Source organism: Cydia splendana, chromosome 7, assembly GCF_910591565.1.
Source record: "Cydia splendana chromosome 7, ilCydSple1.2, whole genome shotgun sequence".
NCBI lineage: Eukaryota > Metazoa > Arthropoda > Insecta > Lepidoptera > Tortricidae > Cydia > Cydia splendana.
Genome location: NC_085966.1, coordinates 9,822,747 through 9,845,385, shown reverse-complemented (window position 1 = coordinate 9,845,385; position 22,639 = coordinate 9,822,747). Strand labels below are relative to the sequence as shown.

At 39.5% G+C, this 22,639-nt stretch overlaps 1 protein-coding gene and 1 non-coding gene across 4 annotated transcripts in view; one reads left to right on the top strand and one right to left on the bottom strand.

Moving 5' to 3' along the window:
* Window positions 1-3,936: 3,936 nt before the first annotated feature.
* LOC134792123 (abl interactor 2) overlaps window positions 3,937-22,639 on the top strand; it is a 296,093-nt gene continuing 277,390 nt past the window's right edge. The window contains exons 1-9 of one of the 3 annotated variants that reach the window (XM_063763330.1): window positions 3,937-4,083; window positions 4,179-4,618; window positions 6,221-6,391; window positions 16,505-16,629; window positions 17,158-17,233; window positions 17,565-17,632; window positions 18,287-18,400; window positions 19,419-19,497; window positions 20,327-20,649. In XM_063763330.1, coding sequence (XP_063619400.1) covers window positions 4,186-4,618; window positions 6,221-6,391; window positions 16,505-16,629; window positions 17,158-17,233; window positions 17,565-17,632; window positions 18,287-18,400; window positions 19,419-19,497; window positions 20,327-20,490 — 1,230 coding nt within the window. In that variant the 5' untranslated portion in view covers window positions 3,937-4,083; window positions 4,179-4,185 and the 3' untranslated portion in view covers window positions 20,491-20,649. Of the gene's footprint in view, window positions 4,084-4,178; window positions 4,619-6,220; window positions 6,392-16,504; window positions 16,630-17,157; window positions 17,234-17,564; window positions 17,633-18,286; window positions 18,401-19,394; window positions 19,498-20,326; window positions 20,650-22,639 lie in introns of those variants that run through there. The other 2 variants (XM_063763329.1, XM_063763331.1) reach the window with 2 other exon arrangements.
* On the bottom strand, window positions 15,838-15,910 carry Trnaa-agc (transfer RNA alanine (anticodon AGC)). The gene has a single exon. It is a non-coding gene; the product is annotated as a tRNA-Ala (tRNA).

The window sequence follows — 22,639 nt, the reverse complement described above, 5'->3', positions numbered from 1 at the left end:
CTCTGGATAGAGATCTTCCACGATGGTAGCCTCTATGCGGTGGTCCGTCTTGGAATGAGTGAGGATTGTAGGAATCAGTCCATGACTCGCAGTCTCGCATCATATGCCCGTGTTTCCCACATCTGTGACATACGAGGAACGCCTCTTCATTAATGTTGGTGGCGTCTTCTTGGCCTAGCTTCAATTCTGCGTCTAGCAATCTAGCTTTCACTGTATCTACTTCGATTTGGCTGTCTGACTTATCTGTGATTAGCGTTTCAATCGCTGTGATGACATTGTCGTACGCTGCGGGTAGTGATGAGAGTAGATAGCATACCTGGTCCATTTTGTCTACTTCGGATCCAATAGCTTTCAATTCTCCTAACAGGGTGTCGAATTTCAGGAAGTAATCTTGTAGTTTTTCTTTAGAGCCACATTTCAATATGATGAGTTGGCGTTTCAGTCTCAGTTTGTTACATACACTTTTTCTTTCAAAAATATCTTCTAATTTCGTTATCATTTCAACAGCGGTCGTGCATGTTTTTACTATTTCAATATATTTATCACCTAAGCATTGCACTATTATTGACCTCGCTTTGGCGTCGTTCTTCTTCTTCGCCGTTTCGTCTTGGCTCGTTATATCAATACCTTTCTCTTCTAGTATGAGTTTCACGCGAAATTTCCAGTTTCCAAAATTGCACTTTTCGTCCAGTCGCGGATAATAATTCTTTTCTTGCGCCATTATTTATTATTTGTATTCACTTTTACTTTATATTTTAACACATTTAGCGCAGTGGAAGCGTGTTAAAATTAGGCTTAATTAAAACGCGTCTTGTTCGTTAGCCATTTTTATTCGCAGAGCAACAGGCAATTGTTACAACCATAGATAATATAGAGTAGACATACTCCTAATTCAAATATTCGAATCTGGAACATCTTGTGGTGGCAGCTTTACCACAGACAAACAATATAACCTCAACAACAGGCGCCTACTCCTTGACACCGGGAGCGGCCCTAGATGCACTGCTGGACATCATACCACTCCACTTGCAGGTGCAAAAGGAGGCCAAGCAGTGCGTCTACAGAATATGCACGCTAAACAGGCCAAAATGGCGCTCTCAGGCATTAACCAATCTAAAGGCCTGGGTTTTTGCGAATAGAGCCCTTAGCATGCCCACTGATGACGAATGTCATCTCACCAAACTGTACACAGTAGAAATACCTCCTAGAGACAAATGGATCAACAACCAAATGTACGTCGAAGAGGGAAGCCACATCTGGTATACAGATGCTTCCAAGAAAGGCAATGATGTAGGATGTGGGATCTATGGTGAGAGATCTAAGCTCAGAGCTAGCGTCAGCATGGGCACATTAGCCTCAATCTTCCAGGCAGAAGTCTTCGCCGTCAACAAATGTGCGGAGATCAACCTGGATAGAAACCTAAGACACCAGCTTATCTACATCAACTCAGACAGCCAGGCTGCTCCGCTGGCACTAGAATCCCTTGAGTCAAACTCAAAACTAGTCCAGAACTGTAAAACAAACCTAAATGCACTGGTTTACTCCAACAAAGTTACACTTAGATGGGTACCAGGGCACTCCGACATTAACGGAAACGAAGAAGCGGACGAACTTGCTAGAAAGGGCGCAGACACACCCCTGGTCGGCCCAGAACCCTTCTGTGGAAGCACAAAACGAGATGCATATTCTCTGCTCAGCAACTTAGAAAAAACGAGAGCAATCGATTGGTGGAAGTTCGTTAAAGGACAAGAACACTCGAAAGCTCTGATCAAAGGGTTCAACAGCAAAACTGCTAAGGAGCTTTTAAGACTCAAAAGGCACAAAACCTGCGCGGTGACCAGAATACTGACTGGACACTGCAAGTTGAACAAACATATATGTTTCAAATTGGCAAGAAACAAGATGCGACATGCAGGTTCTGTCAGGAGTTAGAGGAGACTGCAATGCACATTCTCTGGTCTTGTGGACTACTAATGTCAAAAAGAAGTACCTACCTAGGGCGACACGTAGTGCAACCCTATGAGGTACAAAACATTATGGCCCAAAGAATCTGGAACTTTCTGGATGCAACGGGCATTAGTAATGAACTTAAAGGGCCGTCACAATAGATCAATGCTGGTCAATGCGACACTCAAAGGCCCACAACACCACAATAATAATAATAATGTCCCGCGGGGGCAGCTTGTGGCGAGCTGACGGTGAGTGACGACACCGCGGACCCCTATTCCAGAGGGCCCTGTCATCTGGCCCTCGCCTCTGTGCTTGCCTTGATTGGCCGGCCAGAATGGAGTCGCAAGAGCGGGACCTATGCTCCAGGTTGGAAGTGTAAAATGTCATAACGCCGGCGGCCTGCTGAACGGATTACCGGGATCTGGCTACCGCAGACTCACCTCTCGAAAACCTCACAGCCACTCCAAAGTGTTGCCCTGTTGTCGCACTGTTGGCGAGTCACCACCTGTCATTTACAATTTTGAGACTGATTGTCACGGCAGGTGTCCGCTAGTCTCTCCCATAGCCCATTATCCAGTCCATCCAACTTTCAAATCTATAGCCCATGACCTTAGTTCCCATCGCAGCACAAAAGTGCTGCACTGTAATAGTCTTTGCACCTGGCGGGGACCATCTCCGGATGTATCACATTGTGCGTTCGGGGATAGTATCCACCACATGTATCCCTTGCTTTTAGATTAACGTGCCTTAAAGGGCCTCTGCGCTGTTGGCTTCGTCCCCACGTACGCCTCCCAAAGGTCCGGGATCCCATGGTCCCGAGATATGGAAAAGACATGCAAATAATAATGTTAATTTTATCACATTTATAATACTTAACTCTGTTGGCGAAAGTTTTCCCAACATCTTTATTTATATATTTAATTTATATTTGTATATATATCACTTCCAGAAGTAATTTATTAATGTAATCTACAACCAGAAGAATAACAACTTATCAGAAATCATCTAAACATACTTAAAAATCCTAAACGCTGCATACCGCTCTTACAATGCAGGTACGCCGCGCGACACAAAACATTTTTTTTTAACAGAGTTATGAAAAAAAATGTTTGACAAGTTTACTATTCTGTATATTAGGATAACTGGGCTATTCACAGGTATTTTTTTTCTAGAGCAAATCCTCATAGTTTAAATTTTTTAGAGGATTTACGAAAAAAAAAATTAAAAGATTTTTTTTGAATTTTGAATTTCTTGATTTTTTTGTATGGGTGAGTGAAAATTTAGTCACAGAACTGAATTCTTCATCCTCGAATTACACGAAAAAGACACCAAACTTGATACAGTTGCGAGATTTATGCAGTTATAAAGCTTAGAGTGAGGCGCGCCGGAGGCACTTTTACCCCCCCTCCCCTGCCCACCTGCTGGGGGGAACCTCTTGGCAACCGGGCTTAATCAGCTCAGATCACCCCCAGGAACACCTGTTCCAAGCGGTTTGCTTTGTCTCCAAAATGCAAGGTGGTGGACCTTAGATCTCCTGCTATATGCGCCATCGCCTTATGTGGTTCATATTTTCATCTGAATTTTGACTTTTGTGGGCGGATGGACGTCGTCGGACTATATATATAGATGGTCAAGCAAAACTTGTCAGTAGAAAAAGGCGCGAAATTCAAATTTTCTATGAGACGATATCCCTTCCCGCCTACATGTTTCAAATTTAAGAAAGAAAGACATTTATTGTAAAAACCTTCTACATACAGCGCCACTTCAGTTACAAAAAATTTGCCGCCTGTTTCTACTGACAAAGTACGGTGTTTTTTACTGAATATTTTTAGACACCACATTATTTTAAGTGTCTATTTTCAAGTAGCATTTTAGCATTTTTTTTAACATATTTCTAAAAACTTTGGCATAAACTAGACATTAGTCTAGCATTTTTCAAAATCCGAGTTGGCAACACTGGTCTCTACCTACCTACCTCTACTTCACTTGTCAAGCAACTGGAGTTGGAGTAGGTGAATAATATTAAAAATAACAACAAATTTAATATTCTGAACGTGTACAACAAATGAGAAGATCCTAATTACCAGCCAGCAACCAACCAACTCTATTTTTAGTTCGCAAATACCATTAGCGGTAAGTCTGATAACAAACTTAGCCAACGCCTATTAGCAGGGAAGTAGGTTGTCAATGTTGTCATCGCATTTTATTAACAAATCGTTCATTTCCAGCAGCACGATGGCTGAGTTAGCGGCTTTGCTGCAAACGGAGATCCCTGAGGGACGCAACCATTTGACGGACAGCCACACTAACCTGGAGCGTGTGGCGGAGTACTGCGAAGCAAACTATTTTCAATCCGAGAATAAGCGACTTGCCTTGGAAAGCACGAAAAACTACACAACACAGTCCCTGGCTAGTGTAGCTTACCAGATAAACACATTAGCTTACAATTTCCTGCAGTTATTGGAGTTGCAAACCATGCAACTGGCAGAAATGGAAGGACAGATGAATCATATTGCCCAAACAGTGGCTATTCATAAAGAGAAGGTGGCTAGGAGGGAGATTGGAGTGCTGACTGCTAATAAAGTCACTAACAGACAGTATAAGATCATTGCCCCGGCTAATCCAGAGAAACCTATTAAGTATGTGAGGAAGAGCATTGATTACTCAGGTTAGTTATTAGTTTGTATATCTCATCTCATGGGAGTCTGGTCATTAGTTAAAGTCACTTAAGTTTAAAATGCTGCCACCACCTGATAATTTTATTAAGTCTTGGTGCACAAGTCTGAAATTCTAAAGTTTTTCGGCATTGACATGGCTAACTTTAATTTACATTGACATGGCTAACAATACAAAAGAAAACAGAAATACAAGTAAAGCTAAACAACAGGCATTCTTATTGCTAAAAAGCGATATCTTCCAGACAGCCTTTCAATCATCATGTAGTTTAACATAGTTTACATAAAACTGAATTTCAAAATAAATGATAACATGATAAATTATAATTTTATGACTAACTAACTGCCATTTGTGGTTATAGAAATACTATCTGTTTGCCTGACCTTATTAGTTATGTGGTAAACCACTGCCTCACTCAAGAAATTACTATCACATTACTTTGATTCGATTATAAGTATTAGTGACCCTGCTTACAATGCTGGAGGTTTGTGGTTTGAATCCCGGTAAGGGCATTTATTTCTGGGCTCATTGTAAATATTTGTTCCTGAGCCATGGATGGTTTCTCTGTATTTATCTATTATATAAATTGTTGTCTAGCACCCACAAAACATACCTTATTAAGCTTACAGCAAGAATAGGTTGATTTGTGTAAGATTGTCCCATAATATTTACTTATTATTCATTTAAATATGGTGTTAGCATTATAATACAAAACAAAAGCATAATATGGCGTGGCTCACTCTGCGATTTCGTCGCGTAGCAACAAGTAGCTACAAGTACATCCGTTCCACACCAAATTTGGTGGCTAGCCATAAGCCGCGCGTGGCGCTGTCGCCACCTAGCGGTCATATCTGTCCTGATCGTAACAGACGCGTTTTGTTAGAGAGTGAGTCTTCTGTACCTAGTACTATTATTTATAATGTGATATAAGTAGGGCTTGCTCCCGGGAAGTTTATAGTGTCAAAAGGTACTGAAGACCTGGTACCGGTACTTCCCGGTTCTCATCATATGACTATTTATTCCCATTTCAATATTAGTAATGTTTTATTCCTTTAGCTCGGGACATTATATAACATTTAATAATGGTGCTATGAAACGGGGGACGGACCCAAATAACCCGACTAACTAAGTTCCGGCTTGGTCCAGGCGGAGGCAAAGTGTGCCGGTTAATTTTGTAAAATAGGTTCGAATGCCAATTAAGTGTTTGTTTACAAAAAATAAGTCATTTATTAATTCTTATGCAATTATTTATATGAAAATAAGTCATTCATAAAGATTGTACGCTAACACAAACAATTTCTTAAAAGTAATCAAAAGATTCCTTGAGAACCGGGAAGAACCGCGAATGAAACGAAACGAAATGAATTTCTTGGTACCCGGACCAGTACTGCATGCCCTAGATATAACACAATTATATCATATAACTTTGAGTCATATTACAAATTGGAGACTAACCAAATTTCTTTCTTTATGCATCCAGTTCCGATCTGATGAAAGGCTTTTCTTGTACAATTTTAATTAAGCATGCAGGGAACAAGCAGTTTACGAATGGCTTGTGAATTTGGCTCTCTGATTAGTATTTTTTTCTTGCCAGCTCTGGACGATATTGGACACGGCGCTCGCTGGAGCAGCGCAGGCACGCCGCGGGCGCGCCGCTCGGCCGCACCAGTTCAGCCGCTGCCCGCGCCCACCACCAAGCCCCCAACACCACCCGCTGCTCGCGCACAGCAGCCCAACACCGGCACGCTGGGGCGGGGCACACTCGGTAACGTTACATTATACAAAGTATTAGACCGAAATTGGTCACAGCGCGCGATGGAACAGCGCGGGAACGCTACATGTACTTCGCTGGGCCGCACCGGCACCTCCGCCTGCCCGCGCCCACCACCAAGCCACCACCGCTGCCTGCTGCTCAAGCGCAGCAGCCCAACACTGGCACGCTGGGATGGGGTACAGTCAACGTCAAAAATATGTTTACACTTTTGCACCTTACCCCTTTAATTGTAATAAGGCGAAAAATGTAAACATATCTTTGACGTCGACTGTACAATTCATCAACTCATGTAACTTATATGGGTTATAATATTCCGGGATAACAAGTCTTATTCCAGGGTATAAACTATCTGTACCTACCAAGTTTCAAGTAAGTCGGTTTAGCCGTTTTTGCGTGATTGAGCAAACAACATCGAAACATACTAAATCTCCCATTCATAATTAGTTTGTTAGACAGTTGGATGCCCCTAGCCCTGTAGCCAAAAACAACAGTTTTATTTAAATAAGGCATGTATTTAACCGGTCAACTATTTAATAGAATTTGAGTAGTTTAAAATAATAGAAATGGGTACTAAAATTAATAGTTTGGTAACAAAAACGGAGCCTTAAAATATATATGAGTTGTACTTTAATGCCGTTACAGCTTTTGTTTATTTTTAGGCAGGTACCAAATATTTATTTGGCAACTGAATTATTATATTGGCGACTATTTATGAAGCACATTTTAAAAAGAAAACGGCTATCTATTAATTTAAAGATGAAGTTCTTTTAATATATTTTGTTTAGTCACTACACGGTCAACCTAACACGCTCCTCCTCGCTTCGCTCGTCGTCGCACCTATCTTTTGTCTCTGGCAGAACACAGTGGTAACTATTGAAATTAGTAATTAAAAATTTAAAGACCTAATGGTATAATGGCCATTAGGTGTTTCATGATTAGGAATTTCGACTATAAGTATAGCAAGTATAGCAGGGTATTATTGGTAAATAAATTTATGGTGTTTTGTGGATTAGGAAATTTGACAATTTAAAGTACTAGGTATGCATATCTTTAAATTTAAATTATTTTAAAATGGAGTATTTAAAGCTTGTGTATATAGGTATCTTAGGTATTCTGTATATGTACCAAATATACAACGTGTCCCAAAATTCAACGATAAGCTGGCACCAGAAGATGGACCTGATCATGACTACACGAGGAAAAAAAATAAAATAAAAAATCTCAATTTATTATGGAATTACAAAAAAAAATGAAAATCGACACCCCTGATGGTATTTTTAACGACCATGTCTACAATTTTTTTTAATATTTCTGTTTTTATTTTTGTATCGGCAACCTAAGTAGCCCTGCTATCCACCACAATCCTTAAAAATACCAGAATACTTGTAGTTTTTACACACAAATTAATCAAAGTTAGTTTATCCTTAAAATTTTAACTTTCAGTCCACTTTCACTCATCGTGGTGTACAAAAAAAGTACTGACACTACTATGGCAAGTATTTTAGAAAGTTGACGCAATTAACCAAGATTCCAAAATGGTATAATACTCTAGGAAAACTAGGCACAAAATAAAAAAAAATTAGAGTAAATGTTCGAATTGCCTGCCACCGGCATTAATACAGACACGACATTGCTTTAAAAATGATCGTTTGATTAGTCGTGCATGGGTGGATTTCAAAATCCTGCGAAAACTTATGGTTCGGTCTTTATAAAAAAAACTAGTAGGTTGTGCGAGTTGCAACTTTTTTATATGTTTTTAAGAACTATTATCTTCATGTTCCTTCAATTACCATCTCCAATAACTTAATAGTTTTTTTTTATATAAAATGTTTTATGTGTTTAAAATCATCACCGTCTACCGGAAAAATCTGAACCTTTTTGTTTGCAGTGAAAATTATAGCATACCTATTGTACGATTGCGACTTTTCTATTACTTATATCTTTTCCATGTTGTTGTTTAACACATGAAAAAATATGCAATAATTCCTTTACCGAGAAAGTACATTTAAAAATATTTAAAATTTTGTCACGAATATTCGTCAACACCGTCATGGTAATGTCAATGTGAGCTTATCTCCGTGTATGAACAACGAAATACCGCTAAAGGTCCTTGCCCTATTTTTCACTTTAATATAGAATGCCAAAAATGATTTCACTATAAAGTCACATCATTGAATCGTGAGAAATATTACGAACAAATTTGTAAAACGTAGTTTGTCACAACAGAGCATCATCACCGTTATGCTTTGGTTTAAAAAAGTTACAAATGATATATTAGAAATAATTACTGAAATGAATGGCAAACTACATGAAGTTCATTGTGTAGCATAGACATTAACTACTATTATTCGTATTCTAGAAATAAAAACAAGAATCTCTCAAATCGTCAACACCATACCCATCATCACCGGGAAAAAATGACGACCGGTGATGATTTCATGTGTATGGTGATGACGGTTTTCAGAAACTTTTCTAGTTATTTTGCTATAATTCATTATGAAATTAAGCTGTATGTTTGAAAAACGTTCTCTATGTCTTCTAACACTATATAATGTCTACCTTATAAATGTACAATAAATGTAGAAGAAGATATAACTATTTCTTTCACACTAGAGGATGGTTAGTTTTTAAATAACATTTTGACTGAAGTAGGCAAAATTTAGGTCACTTAGAACATACAAATGTTATTTTTTATAATCTAATAATGTAAATCGTGCAACTTAGAGTCTGTAATTGCATGTTAGTCGTGTTAAAACAAAGTATTTAAACAAGCAACATATATTAAGTTTTAAGCGACCATAGGCTACGGTACTGGCTCTCTATCGTGATGGCCTTATGTTTTTTGATAATATTATATTAATTGATGTATATAATTACAGCAATTAATAATTATACCATTGGGTAGTCACCGGACCCAATACCTAACATCTTTTAACTTATGACATGCATTACAAGTAGGGGTCTTGCAACTTATAAAACACTGGTTATATATTAATGTTTAGCTATTAAACAACATATATATGGATTTAAATAATTACAGCTATTTAAAAAGTTAATTTATAAAACAACAAAAATACAATCTTATGCAATGAATCAAATTATCAAAAAAATAAGTAATATATCATAAAAATTATGCTCATTGGTAAGCCATCAATTTTATAATATGATATAAATACCAAGTTATGCAGTAGATAAAAGAAGATGCGGGTTTAAACTGATAATAAGAGTACAATATTGTTAATATGATTTAACAGTGAAAAAACCCAAAAAAATAAATGAATACATAAATTGCCTATTTCGGAATATAAATTATTTAAAATTATACACTAAAAATACTTGTTATATATTTATTTATATGAATAAAATGTATTTTTTATAATTTTCTAAAAATAATTTATGTAGCTAGTCTTATGTTCAAAAACATGTTATTTGTAATGTTTATTAAAGTTCTAAAGCCTTACAATTAAAAAAAGTTTTTGTTTTTTTAATACGTTTTTAATACATATATAAATTAGTTCCCAAATCGTCATTACCGTACATGCAGTGTCATTACCGTCTATAAAAGAGTCATTACCATACTATGGTTGTCATCACCATCTTGCGTTTTTATTTTCCGAAAGCGATAACTCCAAATATAAGCCACAAATGATTGTATAAATACCATAAATATCCTCAATATACAGCCCCCTATTACTTTACCCAGCTAGAATCATGTTAAATTAAACATTAAAAAATAATATTTTTTTGTATGGTGAAATTTTTTGTGATGAAATCCACCCGCATATCTTCTACCATTGATATGATCCGCAGCCTAGCTGTGTGATTCTTTGGCAAAGCTCGTCCAATGTTTCAATGGGTTTTGAGTAGAGTCTGTCTTTGAGACAACCCCAGTAGAAGAAGTCCAGGGGGTTTAGGTCGGGCGAACGGGGTGGCCATAAGATAGGACCAAGTCGCCCGATCCAACGGCCTGGGTACTCTTGATTTAAGTATTCTCGCACATTACGGGCATAGTGAGCTGGGCAACCATCATTTTGAAGCCACATGTTTTGGTAATAATCACGTAGAGGCACGTCTTCTAATAAGTCGGGCAAGTCGTTTTGCAAAAAGTTCAAATAACTATCGCCATTCAAGTTTCATTGTAACTCAAAGGGCCCAATTACTTTTCCATTTAATATGCCCGTCTAGCAGGAGATCTAAGGTCCCGTTTTCTAAGGGGACCTTGCATTTTGGAGACAAAGCAAACCGCTTGGAACAGGTGTTCCTGGGGGTGACCTGAGCTGATTAAGCCCGGTTGCCAAGAGGTTCCCCCCAGTAGGTGGGCAGGGGAGGGGGGGTAAAAGTGCCTCCGACGCGCCTCACTCTAAGCTTTATATCTGCATACATCTCGCAACTATATCAAGTTTGGTGTCATTTTCGTATAATTCGAGGATGAAGAATTCATTTCTGTGACTAAATTTTCACTCACCCATACAAAAAAATCGAAAAATTCAAAATTAAAAAAAAATCTTTAGATTTTTTTTTTCCAAAATCCTCTACAAAATGTATACTATGAGGATTTGCTCTAGAAAATAAATACCTGTGAATAGCCCAGTTCTCCTACTATACAGAATAGTAAACTTGTCAAACATTTTTTTTCAAAACTCTGTTAAAAAAAATGTTTTGTGTCGCGCGGCGTACTTGCATTGTAAGAGTGGTATGCAACGTTTAGGATTTTTAAGTATGTTTAGATGATTTCTGATAAGTTGTTATTCGTCTGGTGGTAGATTACACTAATAAATTACTTCTGGGCGTGATATATATACAAATATAAATTAAATATATAAATAAAGATGTTGGGAAAACTTTCGCTAATAGAGTTAAGTATTATAAATGTGATAAAATTAACATAGGAGATGTTTGACAAAAAATGCGGGTTAAAGTAAGATATTATATCGTTCGTAATTGCCATTACATGCCCATGGGACTATGCATTTGAGGTTTTTTTAACGCAGTTGCACCTCCCTGCGCATTTTGTTTTGCAGCGGCAACGAATAAGCTCTAAACAAGCAGCAGCCGCCGCAGGTAGGCTTGTCCATATGGGCTCCCAATAACCTTGTTGTTTGGACCAGCCCCAGTCAGCAGGGCATGGTGGCTGTTGCTGTGGGGCTATAATCTGTCCCCAAACATATACCAAATCGCGCCGTGCGCCAAAACCGCCGTGACGCCGAAATAATTTTCAACCAGGTTGACAAGGTGCAGAAAACCCTAGAGGAAAAGCAAACCGCTCTATGTGCGTTCCTTGATGTTGAAGGTGCTTTCGACAATACGCCCACAGAGACCACACTCAATGGTATGAAATCAAAGGGAGTAGACGAAACCACCAGATGGGTACATAGCATGCTCTCAAACAGAGTAGCCACTCTGACCATCAATACTATATATAGAGCATGAATTTTATACCACTAAAGGGTGCCTACAAGGAGGCGTTTTATCCCCACTATTATGGACCCTAGCAGTGGACCAACTTCTTGCAATCATGTCAGGCCAAGACTTTGATACACAAGGATATGCCGACGACCTTATAGTCATCGTCAAAGGCCCTTGCCTCAACACAATATCCAACCTAATGCAAGGAGCTCTAAACACAATATTCAAATGGTGTAGAGAAAATGACTTGTCCATTAATCCGAGCAAGACTGTAATAGCCATTTAACCATTCACAAGGAAACGGAAGCTCGATAAACTCACAAAACCAAGACTTAATGGACAAATAATACCGTTCTCGGCAGAGGTCAAGTATCTAGGGGTCACCTTTGACCAAAAGTTAACTTGGAACCCTCACCTGAGAAACATTATACAAAAAGTGAAAATGGCCATGTGGTCATGCTGTCGAATGGCAGGACCAAGATGGGGCTTAAGATCCAAATTGCTATGTGGTTATACACAGTGGTAGTGAGGCCAATTGTCACCTACGCCTCCGCAGTCTGGTGTAACAAAACCAGCCAAAAGACAGCAATAGACACTCTAAACAGCCTGCAACGCACGGCTTGTTTAACAGTAACAGGCGCCTACTCCTTGACACCGGGAGCGGCCCTAGATGCACTGCTGGACATCATACCACTCCACTTGCAGGTGCAAAAGGAGGCCAAGCAGTGCGTCTACAGAATATGCACGCTAAACAGGCCAAAATGGCGCTCTCAGGCATTAACCAATCTAAAGGCCTGGGTTTTTGCGAATAGAGCCCTTAGCATGCCCACTGATGACGAATGTCATCTCACCAAACTGTACACAGTAGAAATACCTCCTAGAGACAAATGGATCAACAACCAAATGTACGTCGAAGAGGGAAGCCACATCTGGTATACAGATGCTTCCAAGAAAGGCAATGATGTAGGATGTGGGATCTATGGTGAGAGATCTAAGCTCAGAGCTAGCGTCAGCATGGGCACATTAGCCTCAATCTTCCAGGCAGAAGTCTTCGCCGTCAACAAATGTGCGGTGATCAACCTGGATAGAAACCTAAGACACCAGCTTATCTACATCAACTCAGACAGCCAGGCTGCTCCGCTGGCACTAGAATCCCTTGAGTCAAACTCAAAACTAGTCCAGAACTGTAAAACAAACCTAAATGCACTGGTTTACTCCAACAAAGTTACACTTAGATGGGTACCAGGGCACTCCGACATTAACGGAAACGAAGAAGCGGACGAACTTGCTAGAAAGGGCGCAGACACACCCCTGGTCGGCCCAGAACCCTTCTGTGGAAGCACAAAACGAGATGCATATTCTCTGCTCAGCAACTTAGAAAAAACGAGAGCAATCGATTGGTGGAAGTTCGTTAAAGGACAAGAACACTCGAAAGCTCTGATCAAAGGGTTCAACAGCAAAACTGCTAAGGAGCTTTTAAGACTCAAAAGGCACAAAACCTGCGCGGTGACCAGAATACTGACTGGACACTGCAAGTTGAACAAACATATATGTTTCAAATTGGCAAGAAACAAGATGCGACATGCAGGTTCTGTCAGGAGTTAGAGGAGACTGCAATGCACATTCTCTGGTCTTGTGGACTACTAATGTCAAAAAGAAGTACCTACCTAGGGCGACACGTAGTGCAACCCTATGAGGTACAAAACATTATGGCCCAAAGAATCTGGAACTTTCTGGATGCAACGGGCATTAGTAATGAACTTAAAGGGCCGTCACAATAGATCAATGCTGGTCAATGCGACACTCAAAGGCCCACAACACCACAATAATAATAATAATGTCCCGCGGGGGCAGCTTGTGGCGAGCTGACGGTGAGTGACGACACCGCGGACCCCTATTCCAGAGGGCCCTGTCATCTGGCCCTCGCCTCTGTGCTTGCCTTGATTGGCCGGCCAGAATGGAGTCGCAAGAGCGGGACCTATGCTCCAGGTTGGAAGTGTAAAATGTCATAACGCCGGCGGCCTGCTGAACGGATTACCGGGATCTGGCTACCGCAGACTCACCTCTCGAAAACCTCACAGCCACTCCAAAGTGTTGCCCTGTTGTCGCACTGTTGGCGAGTCACCACCTGTCATTTACAATTTTGAGACTGATTGTCACGGCAGGTGTCCGCTAGTCTCTCCCATAGCCCATTATCCAGTCCATCCAACTTTCAAATCTATAGCCCATGACCTTAGTTCCCATCGCAGCACAAAAGTGCTGCACTGTAATAGTCTTTGCACCTGGCGGGGACCATCTCCGGATGTATCACATTGTGCGTTCGGGGATAGTATCCACCACATGTATCCCTTGCTTTTAGATTAACGTGCCTTAAAGGGCCTCTGCGCTGTTGGCTTCGTCCCCACGTACGCCTCCCAAAGGTCCGGGATCCCATGGTCCCGAGATATGGAAAAGACATGCAAATAATAATGTTAATTTTATCACATTTATAATACTTAACTCTGTTGGCGAAAGTTTTCCCAACATCTTTATTTATATATTTAATTTATATTTGTATATATATCACTTCCAGAAGTAATTTATTAATGTAATCTACAACCAGAAGAATAACAACTTATCAGAAATCATCTAAACATACTTAAAAATCCTAAACGCTGCATACCGCTCTTACAATGCAGGTACGCCGCGCGACACAAAACATTTTTTTTTAACAGAGTTATGAAAAAAAATGTTTGACAAGTTTACTATTCTGTATATTAGGATAACTGGGCTATTCACAGGTATTTTTTTTCTAGAGCAAATCCTCATAGTTTAAATTTTTTAGAGGATTTACGAAAAAAAAAATTAAAAGATTTTTTTTGAATTTTGAATTTCTTGATTTTTTTGTATGGGTGAGTGAAAATTTAGTCACAGAACTGAATTCTTCATCCTCGAATTACACGAAAAAGACACCAAACTTGATACAGTTGCGAGATTTATGCAGTTATAAAGCTTAGAGTGAGGCGCGCCGGAGGCACTTTTACCCCCCCTCCCCTGCCCACCTGCTGGGGGGAACCTCTTGGCAACCGGGCTTAATCAGCTCAGATCACCCCCAGGAACACCTGTTCCAAGCGGTTTGCTTTGTCTCCAAAATGCAAGGTGGTGGACCTTAGATCTCCTGCTAGTCCATAAGTTAATCTTAAATTGATATTGGGATTTGTCTTGTCTCATCAGGTGCGGGTATTATACTATTTTGGAATCTTGGTTAATTGCGTCAACTTTCTAAAATACTTGCCATAGTAGTGTCAGTACTTTTTTTGTACACCACGATGAGTGAAAGTGGACTGAAAGTTAAAATTTTAAGGATAAACTAACTTTGATTAATTTTTGTGTAAAAACTACATGTATTCTGGTATTTTTAAGGATTGTGGTGGATAGCAGGGCTACTTAGGTTGCCGATACAAAAATAAAAACAGAAATATTAAAAAAAATTTAGACATGGTCGTTAAAAATACCATTAGGGGTGTCGATTTTCATTTTTGTTTTGTAATTCCATAATAGATTGAGATAAATTTTTTTTTCCTCGAGTAGTCATGATCAGGTCCATCTTCTGGTGCTAGCTTATCGTTGAATTTTGGGACACGCTGTATAAACAACCAAATTTTATGATCGCTTTACAATATTAGTTACCAACTTATTATTTTAGACGCCAACCTATCAATTCAAGTTCCCTATAATTTTTTTGGGTGGCTTGATTTTGCTGCCAGTTTTTTAATAATATGATGCTTAAATTTGAGGCTAATATAAATTTATTGGTGCTAAAATATTAATGCACAGCCTTAAGCCAAAGTTCCTGTTTAATATTTTTAGTTGCCCGGTTAATAATAAGCCTTTAAATAATACCGTGTAATAATCGGCCTTGGAGGAAATCACATAGCTAAAGTACAAACATGATAAATAGCAAATAGCGCTATCTATCTACAATAATGATACAAATGAGCCTCAAGGCCAGCCTAATAATTATATAAACTAAAAAAAATACAAAAAGTTATTGGAGGTGCGGGGTATCGATCCCCGTACCTCTCACATGCTAAGCGAGCGCTCTACCATCTGAGCTACACCCCCGGATGACTAGGTGTGCGAAATTTGTTATCTCCTATGTACAGTTAGTCTAAAACTATAATAACGCTAAAGGCGTCAATTCCCATTGGTGTAAAGCCGTTACGTTATTGTTTTTTTTATTGTTAAAGAATTTAGGGAGAATATATTTACCACAAAATACAATAATATGATACCTTATTGATATGTTTATGGTTTTTGCTCCGTACTAGTGACAAGTATGTTGAAGGTAGGTCTTTACCTACCTTCAACAGATTCTTTAATCTTGAATATAAAATTGTTGATGTATTGTTATTATTTTTGCTTGTATGTAAATTTAATGTTGACGTGTAACCTACGTGACGTGTGCCTTTGTGGCCTGGTTGCTGAATAAATGTTGAAGTTGTATTAATCTCCATACAAAGCCGCGTGCCTCATAATATACGCCATCTCATGAGCAGTTATAGTAAACAAAGGTATACCACACGCCGCTCCTGTCTCGATAACACAAGACCTTTCTTTTCGTTTTTGAGCAATGATCGCCGCTCTTGTGTGTCCATTCCACGAGTCCACGAGACCTTTCCTCTCTTTTTGTTGTTTCAATGATTATATTTTTGTCAGGCAAGTCGTCGCGCGAGTACCGCACGCCGCCCGCGGTGGCGCCGCCGCAGGTGCCGTCGCACTACGCGCCCAACTACCCGCGCCGCCCGCCCGGGTACTCCACCTTGCCTGTCGCTCAACCACAGGTAATCTTTTACGGCCACTTGCACCATCCCACTAACCCGGGGTTAACCGGTTAAACCTGCAGTTACCATGGTTACCATTACCATTTGACACTGGGTTAATCATAGGGTATTTTCCTACTGGTCAAATCAATTACTTTTTTAAGAAATGTCAAAACGATTTGCTAATGTGGAATTTATATGAAACATTACATCGTGACGTCACGGTCAACTCACCTGCTTTTTATATTTCTATCCGATTTATTAAATAGAACAACCTTGTGTTTAAAAATAACTCCTATTTGTGTTTTTCTAATAATTATCTGGTGCTTTATTTCATGCATGGTGTAAAATAATTTATTTTAAATACAGTATAATACCCTATTGCTTGCCTCTTTCTCTTGATTTGTTCCGATTTCGCTTAAAAGGGCTGGCATCCAGATTCAGGCCATATATTCCAAAAAAACACAAGAATTTGACACAATTCTAGGGATTTACAGGACAAGCTATTAGTGAGTCGGGTAATAGATTAATTATATTGTATGTTTACAGGTTGGCATGGTTCACCCGAACCAACACCAGTCGCCCTCGAACTATTCTCAGCAGGACATGCATTCCAGTATGCCACGTAAGTACCTAATACGAACGTACTAAACGAGAGTGTTTAATGTTTATAAATAGTATTTATATATCAAAACAACTGAATAAGCGCGCTTCGATGATGAAATTGTTAATAATGGGCATACCCTGCAATTTTGGGTGCGGAAATGATTTTGTGTATTTATAACTTTGTTTATTGTGAAATAGTTACCCTTCTTTGAATTCAAAATAGATAGCTCCAAATGTACTTAGAAATGTTAAAATATTTTTTGTTTTATAGTTTAAACCTATTTTTTTTGGTTAGTGTATAACGTTCCCGCGCCCAACAATCCAGGGTATTACGTGAATTGTGTTTACAGCACCGCCGTCTCCACTGATCGGGTCCGACGGAGAACACAGCCAGCATTCCATGAGTCTTCCTGGACAGGTAAATAAGCTAGAAATGGGACAACCTATTTTGAAACTCTGATTAAAACTTTCAACGTTCCGAGGGTCGCATTATCTCCATGCGATCGGACAATGCCGTCCTCGAAAAGTCGGAGGTATTTTTAATCCCAGGGCAAAGACATCTTGGTTGTGCGCAAAGCATAGAAATCTTGTGATTTTGGACACAGACTTGTTGGGGTTTTTATACGATTAACATTAGAAAGTTGGTAAACAAATTTACCATCTTTAATGAACATAAATAATGCTCGGTCTTCAAATAAACTTAGATTATGTAGATTATTAATTTGGCTACTACACAATACACTAATCTGTTTGGCTGGTTTCAGTATCACGCGGACCGTCCGTGCGGATCGCTCCGCATCGCCAAATAGTATGAGAAAGCTGTCCGCGCGGACGGTCGTGCGTGCGGACCCGTCAGCTTTACCCTATAACGCTCCCTGAACTTAATAATACATATTGGTCCGGTGCGGAGCAAACCGCACGGACGGTTCGCGTGACCGGCGTGACACTCTATAACGCTCCCTGAACTTAATACATATTGGTCCGGTGCGGAGCGATCCTACGATACGCTTGCTTACGACTTGAACCCGTATCCAATGTGGTACCGGCCTAATATGTAACGTTTTTATGATAGCGCGGGTCGGGGTCGCTGAGCACTCGCGGCGGTTCGGTGTCGCCGCCGCTGCCACCACCGCCGCTCGACGACGAGCTCGCGCACGACGCCTTCGGCCGCCAGCACCACCTTAACGTGCGTACACACATAATTACATTTTTTTTTTCACATTTTTCGTTTTTTTATTTAATAATTGCCAGTTAGATATTTATTTACTTATTTATATACATATTGATACATTTAACACAACACGGTTTTTGTAATGTTTTTATTTTTATTTTTTGTGTGTTGTGCACTTTTACCCAGCCTGGCGTGTCACCAAAATTGGTTATCAGCATTAACTTTATTCTTGCATTAGCATAAATGCACAAAAATACACATACCTATACACGTTTGGCAAGTGATTTTTCACTATAAGCGGCTTTTAAACTACATATAATGCCCTTAAAATTTACAAATAATGGGGGTGAAAAACCAAACCATATTATATTTGAATGTCTAAACACTTTACATATTGCTTGTTTTAAGAGACCTGCGACACGAGTGCACTAGCGCCTACACCAGTAATATACTAATGTAAGTAACACTATTTTTCACTTGTCTACCTATACGTAGTCTGCCAAAAAAAGAGTAGAAATTAAAAAGTGGCAACACTGTAGTGTCGTCCCGTTTTCTTATATAAATTAGTTTGAAACGACACTACTCTTTTTTGCCAGACTGTATAAATCTTATTCATATTCTTATTTGAGAGTATTTGTCAAGGCTAGGCGATTTTACACAGAACAAGCTTCGTGCTAGGAAATTGCCCAGTGTAACAGCTCCAAAAAACAGCTAAAGTTGCGCCTCGCTTGAAGCCAATGCACCCGAGGCACGGCAAGTTCGTTAGGTATCTGTTGACGAACGAGTAGAGTTGATAAATGTACAATCAAGGTCAAAAATATCTATACATTACCTTAGTGTCTAGGTAATAATGTCGTGTACACATTATTTGGCACTTTCTCCATATCGATATTTTAGACCTACTTAGACTGGATCGTAGCCGATACAAATAAAAATGTTTTGTTCTATGCTTGACGGCCATGCCGCTGCAATAAGAACAGTTTAAACTAAGTATTGTTTTTTTTTTCAGAATAAGCTTGGTCCACATTTACAGTACACGAACGCCGTCCCTGCTATCGTGCCAGACGAAGAAGACTTGCCGGGGTGGGTGCCCAAGAACTACATCGAAAAAGGTAAGTTTAGAGTAATGTTTATCATCGTTGCGTCTGCAAATAGTACTACGAGCGTAAAAAAAAAAACCGTAACATATTTTTCTCGGTAAGAAGACCGAGAAAGAGATGGCGGGACGACCTGGATGCTTTCCAGCGGGATTGGCGGGATCTTGCTCAGCACAGGGAGGATTGGAAAGGGAGAGGGGAGGCCTTTGCCCAGCAGTGGGACACACACATAGGCTAATAAAAAAAAACATATTTTTACTATTGGGTTAACCAACCAAAAACTACATCCGCCGCGGCGAGCGGGTTTCTGTTACCATTTTACGTGGACAAGTTTTTGTGGAGCAAGTTTCATATGCATCGAAACGACATAAGTATGCACACCTATTTTCGTTTAGTAGGTACTTTGTTCAAAAGTTTTTAGTTTGCCATGACTTCAATAAGGGTCCAATATCTTGGTCTAATGTCATTGCGTCTCACTCTCTCACTAAGCAAAATGTGAGACAAAATACACATTGAACAAAGAAATTGGACAGGTGGAATACCACCCTTATGCTCTGGTTTCCTAGGATAGCGGTGCCGTCATATAGCGGCCGTCTCCATACAAATACTACGACATTAATATTTAGCCATATTATTTAGTATGGAGACGGCCGCTATATGACGGTACCGCTATCCTAGGAAAACCGATCTTTAGGGTTGGTTGTTACCATAAAACTTTCGCTATTAGATTTTCTTACGGAAAGTTTGAAAGTTTACTGCCGAGTGAGCTTGATCAGTCCATCAAGTGTGGTTGGTGCAACTAGTGAAAAAATTGCCGTTAACAATTTGTTTGTGTATATTCCAGTGGTGGCGATCTACGACTACTACGCGGACAAGGAGGACGAGCTCTCCTTCCAAGAAAGCGCCGTCATCTACGTGCTGAAGAAGAACGACGACGGCTGGTGGGAGGGCGTCATGGACGGCGTCACCGGCCTGTTCCCTGGGAACTACGTCGAGCCCTGCGTCTAACAAGTTTATATTACTGTCTAGCTCTGGCATATAGTTGCAGCCTGCTCTTGCAGCGTTCGTCTAAGAAGTTTTCCTTCTTATGACCGCGACTGTGTAGTGACTACATTAAAAACGATGCCTGGTGCGAGCGGGACTGTTTCCTGGGAACTACGTCGAGTTCTGCGTCTAATAAGTCTAAGCCACTGCGTTTAATAGTTTTTTGTACTGTCTAGCTCTGGCCGGTAGCTGCCTCCTGCTCTTGAAGGGAAGCAGGCCCGTAAAAATTCGGTTGCTCATCCCCGATCTTCATCAATATTATTGTGACGGGATAAGGTCCATTGTTGGAAAGCTGTATAAGTTGCTTCAGTTCATTACTAAATGGAAATATCGAACGATATTCTAAATCCGCAGCAATATTCTTCGAGCAAAAATTGTCCTCCTTCCTTCGCCAATCATAATAAAGTTTTATGTATGCGTAGATAACTCAGCTATTATTTGGTTTTGATAATTAAACGTACACTTACCTTTTAAATACGCTATGGTTTATAAAGGGGATTACTAGTACGATGAATGAAGTTAATAAATTGGTACCTCTCCTCCCTCCCATTAGTAGCAAGGTTACCGGAGTTAGTGGTATTGCTACTGCCTGCATTCTTAATGGGGTTGACCGGTGGAAGTTTTTAGCAGATGGCGCCATCATAGCTTGCCCCGTCAATCCCTAGAATTGTGTCAATTTTTTGTTTTTTTAATACCCTGGATGCCAGCTCTTTAAGCCAAATCTCATAGAAAAAGGGGCAAGCTATGATGGCGCCATCTAGGCAAACCTTTGACAGTTGCCAACCCCATTAAGTCAATAAATTTGTACTAAAATTAAGTTGACAATGCCTATCTCTTGTCATCGAAAATACCATGTTTAAATTATTTAATTTAGTTCATGAGTAAATATTTAGTAAGCACTTTTTACTTCTATTTAAAGATGTTTATTTCGTAATAATTAGAATAAATTACCTAATTTATCTAGACTGGCTATAACCGTAAAAATGCCGTATTATTTACGAAATTGGCTATTATTCACTGAAATACTGGAATTAATTATAAGTCGTCGTATAGCATACCTACAAATACATGCATTTAGAATTTTAGAGTATTAAGACCTCTATTGGCATTTAGATTAGATAACTAGTTTTGTTATTAAGAATGTTTAAGTATATTATTATATATAATTTAGGTTTAAGTAGAGTTCAGTCATTGGCCAGCCCTATTTCAATTTAATCAATTTAGCATACGAATGGCATAAGAGAGAAGAAACAAGAAATGGCATACGATTGTACAGATGTAGTGCATAATTGTTTTCCATCGTTTGTTCTCGGAAACGTTCGTATTTGTCATGCTACATCAGTCAACCTTGGTACTTTGTTCCGAGACTGACTAAAAACTGAACTAGCACGACACGTTCGTACGTTTCCGTGAAAATACGATGGAAAATAATTATGCACAACACAGGTAGGTAATTCCTGGCTAATAGGGCCACGAATTCAATCGATCGATGCTTAGAGCATTTAGTAACTGGAGATGCCTTGTCTGTCATTTTGTGTACAAAACAGTCTGCCGATTTTTGCGGGGCAGGGGCACGTCAAATGTTTGGCTATTTCTACATGATTTGTACGTAACGTACAAATAGCCATGTCAGATAAACGTCAGTCCATACAAAAGTTTGCACAATTGTGCAAGGTTTTCGGCAGAGGGGTAAGCCCTTAAAGGCGACTCCGGTTATTAAATGCTCTAAGGATCGATGTAATGCTACATAACTGGTATAAGCATATCGCATGCGATTATCGGTGCGTTTGTAGATGCCATTAGTGCAGTAACACATCCAAAGGCTTGTGGGAGTGTAGATATGTCTTTTTCATATCTCATGCTCTGAAAGTGGGTCGTTGTTGTTCTAAAAGGTGCGCAGAAAGTGATACGTTTATGCTCTAGCGCAGAAAAGTAGTGTACTCCTCTGCGTCCCCGTCCCACAAACAACTGGGTGGAAAAAAAATGGAAAAATAGTGTCTTTATTTCCTCGCTTGGAACAATTGGTAATTGTTTAATTTTACTAATCCCACGTTGATCCTTTTTTTATAAAAAATGATGTAAGTAAATTGTTAAAAACAATTTTTTCTTGTTT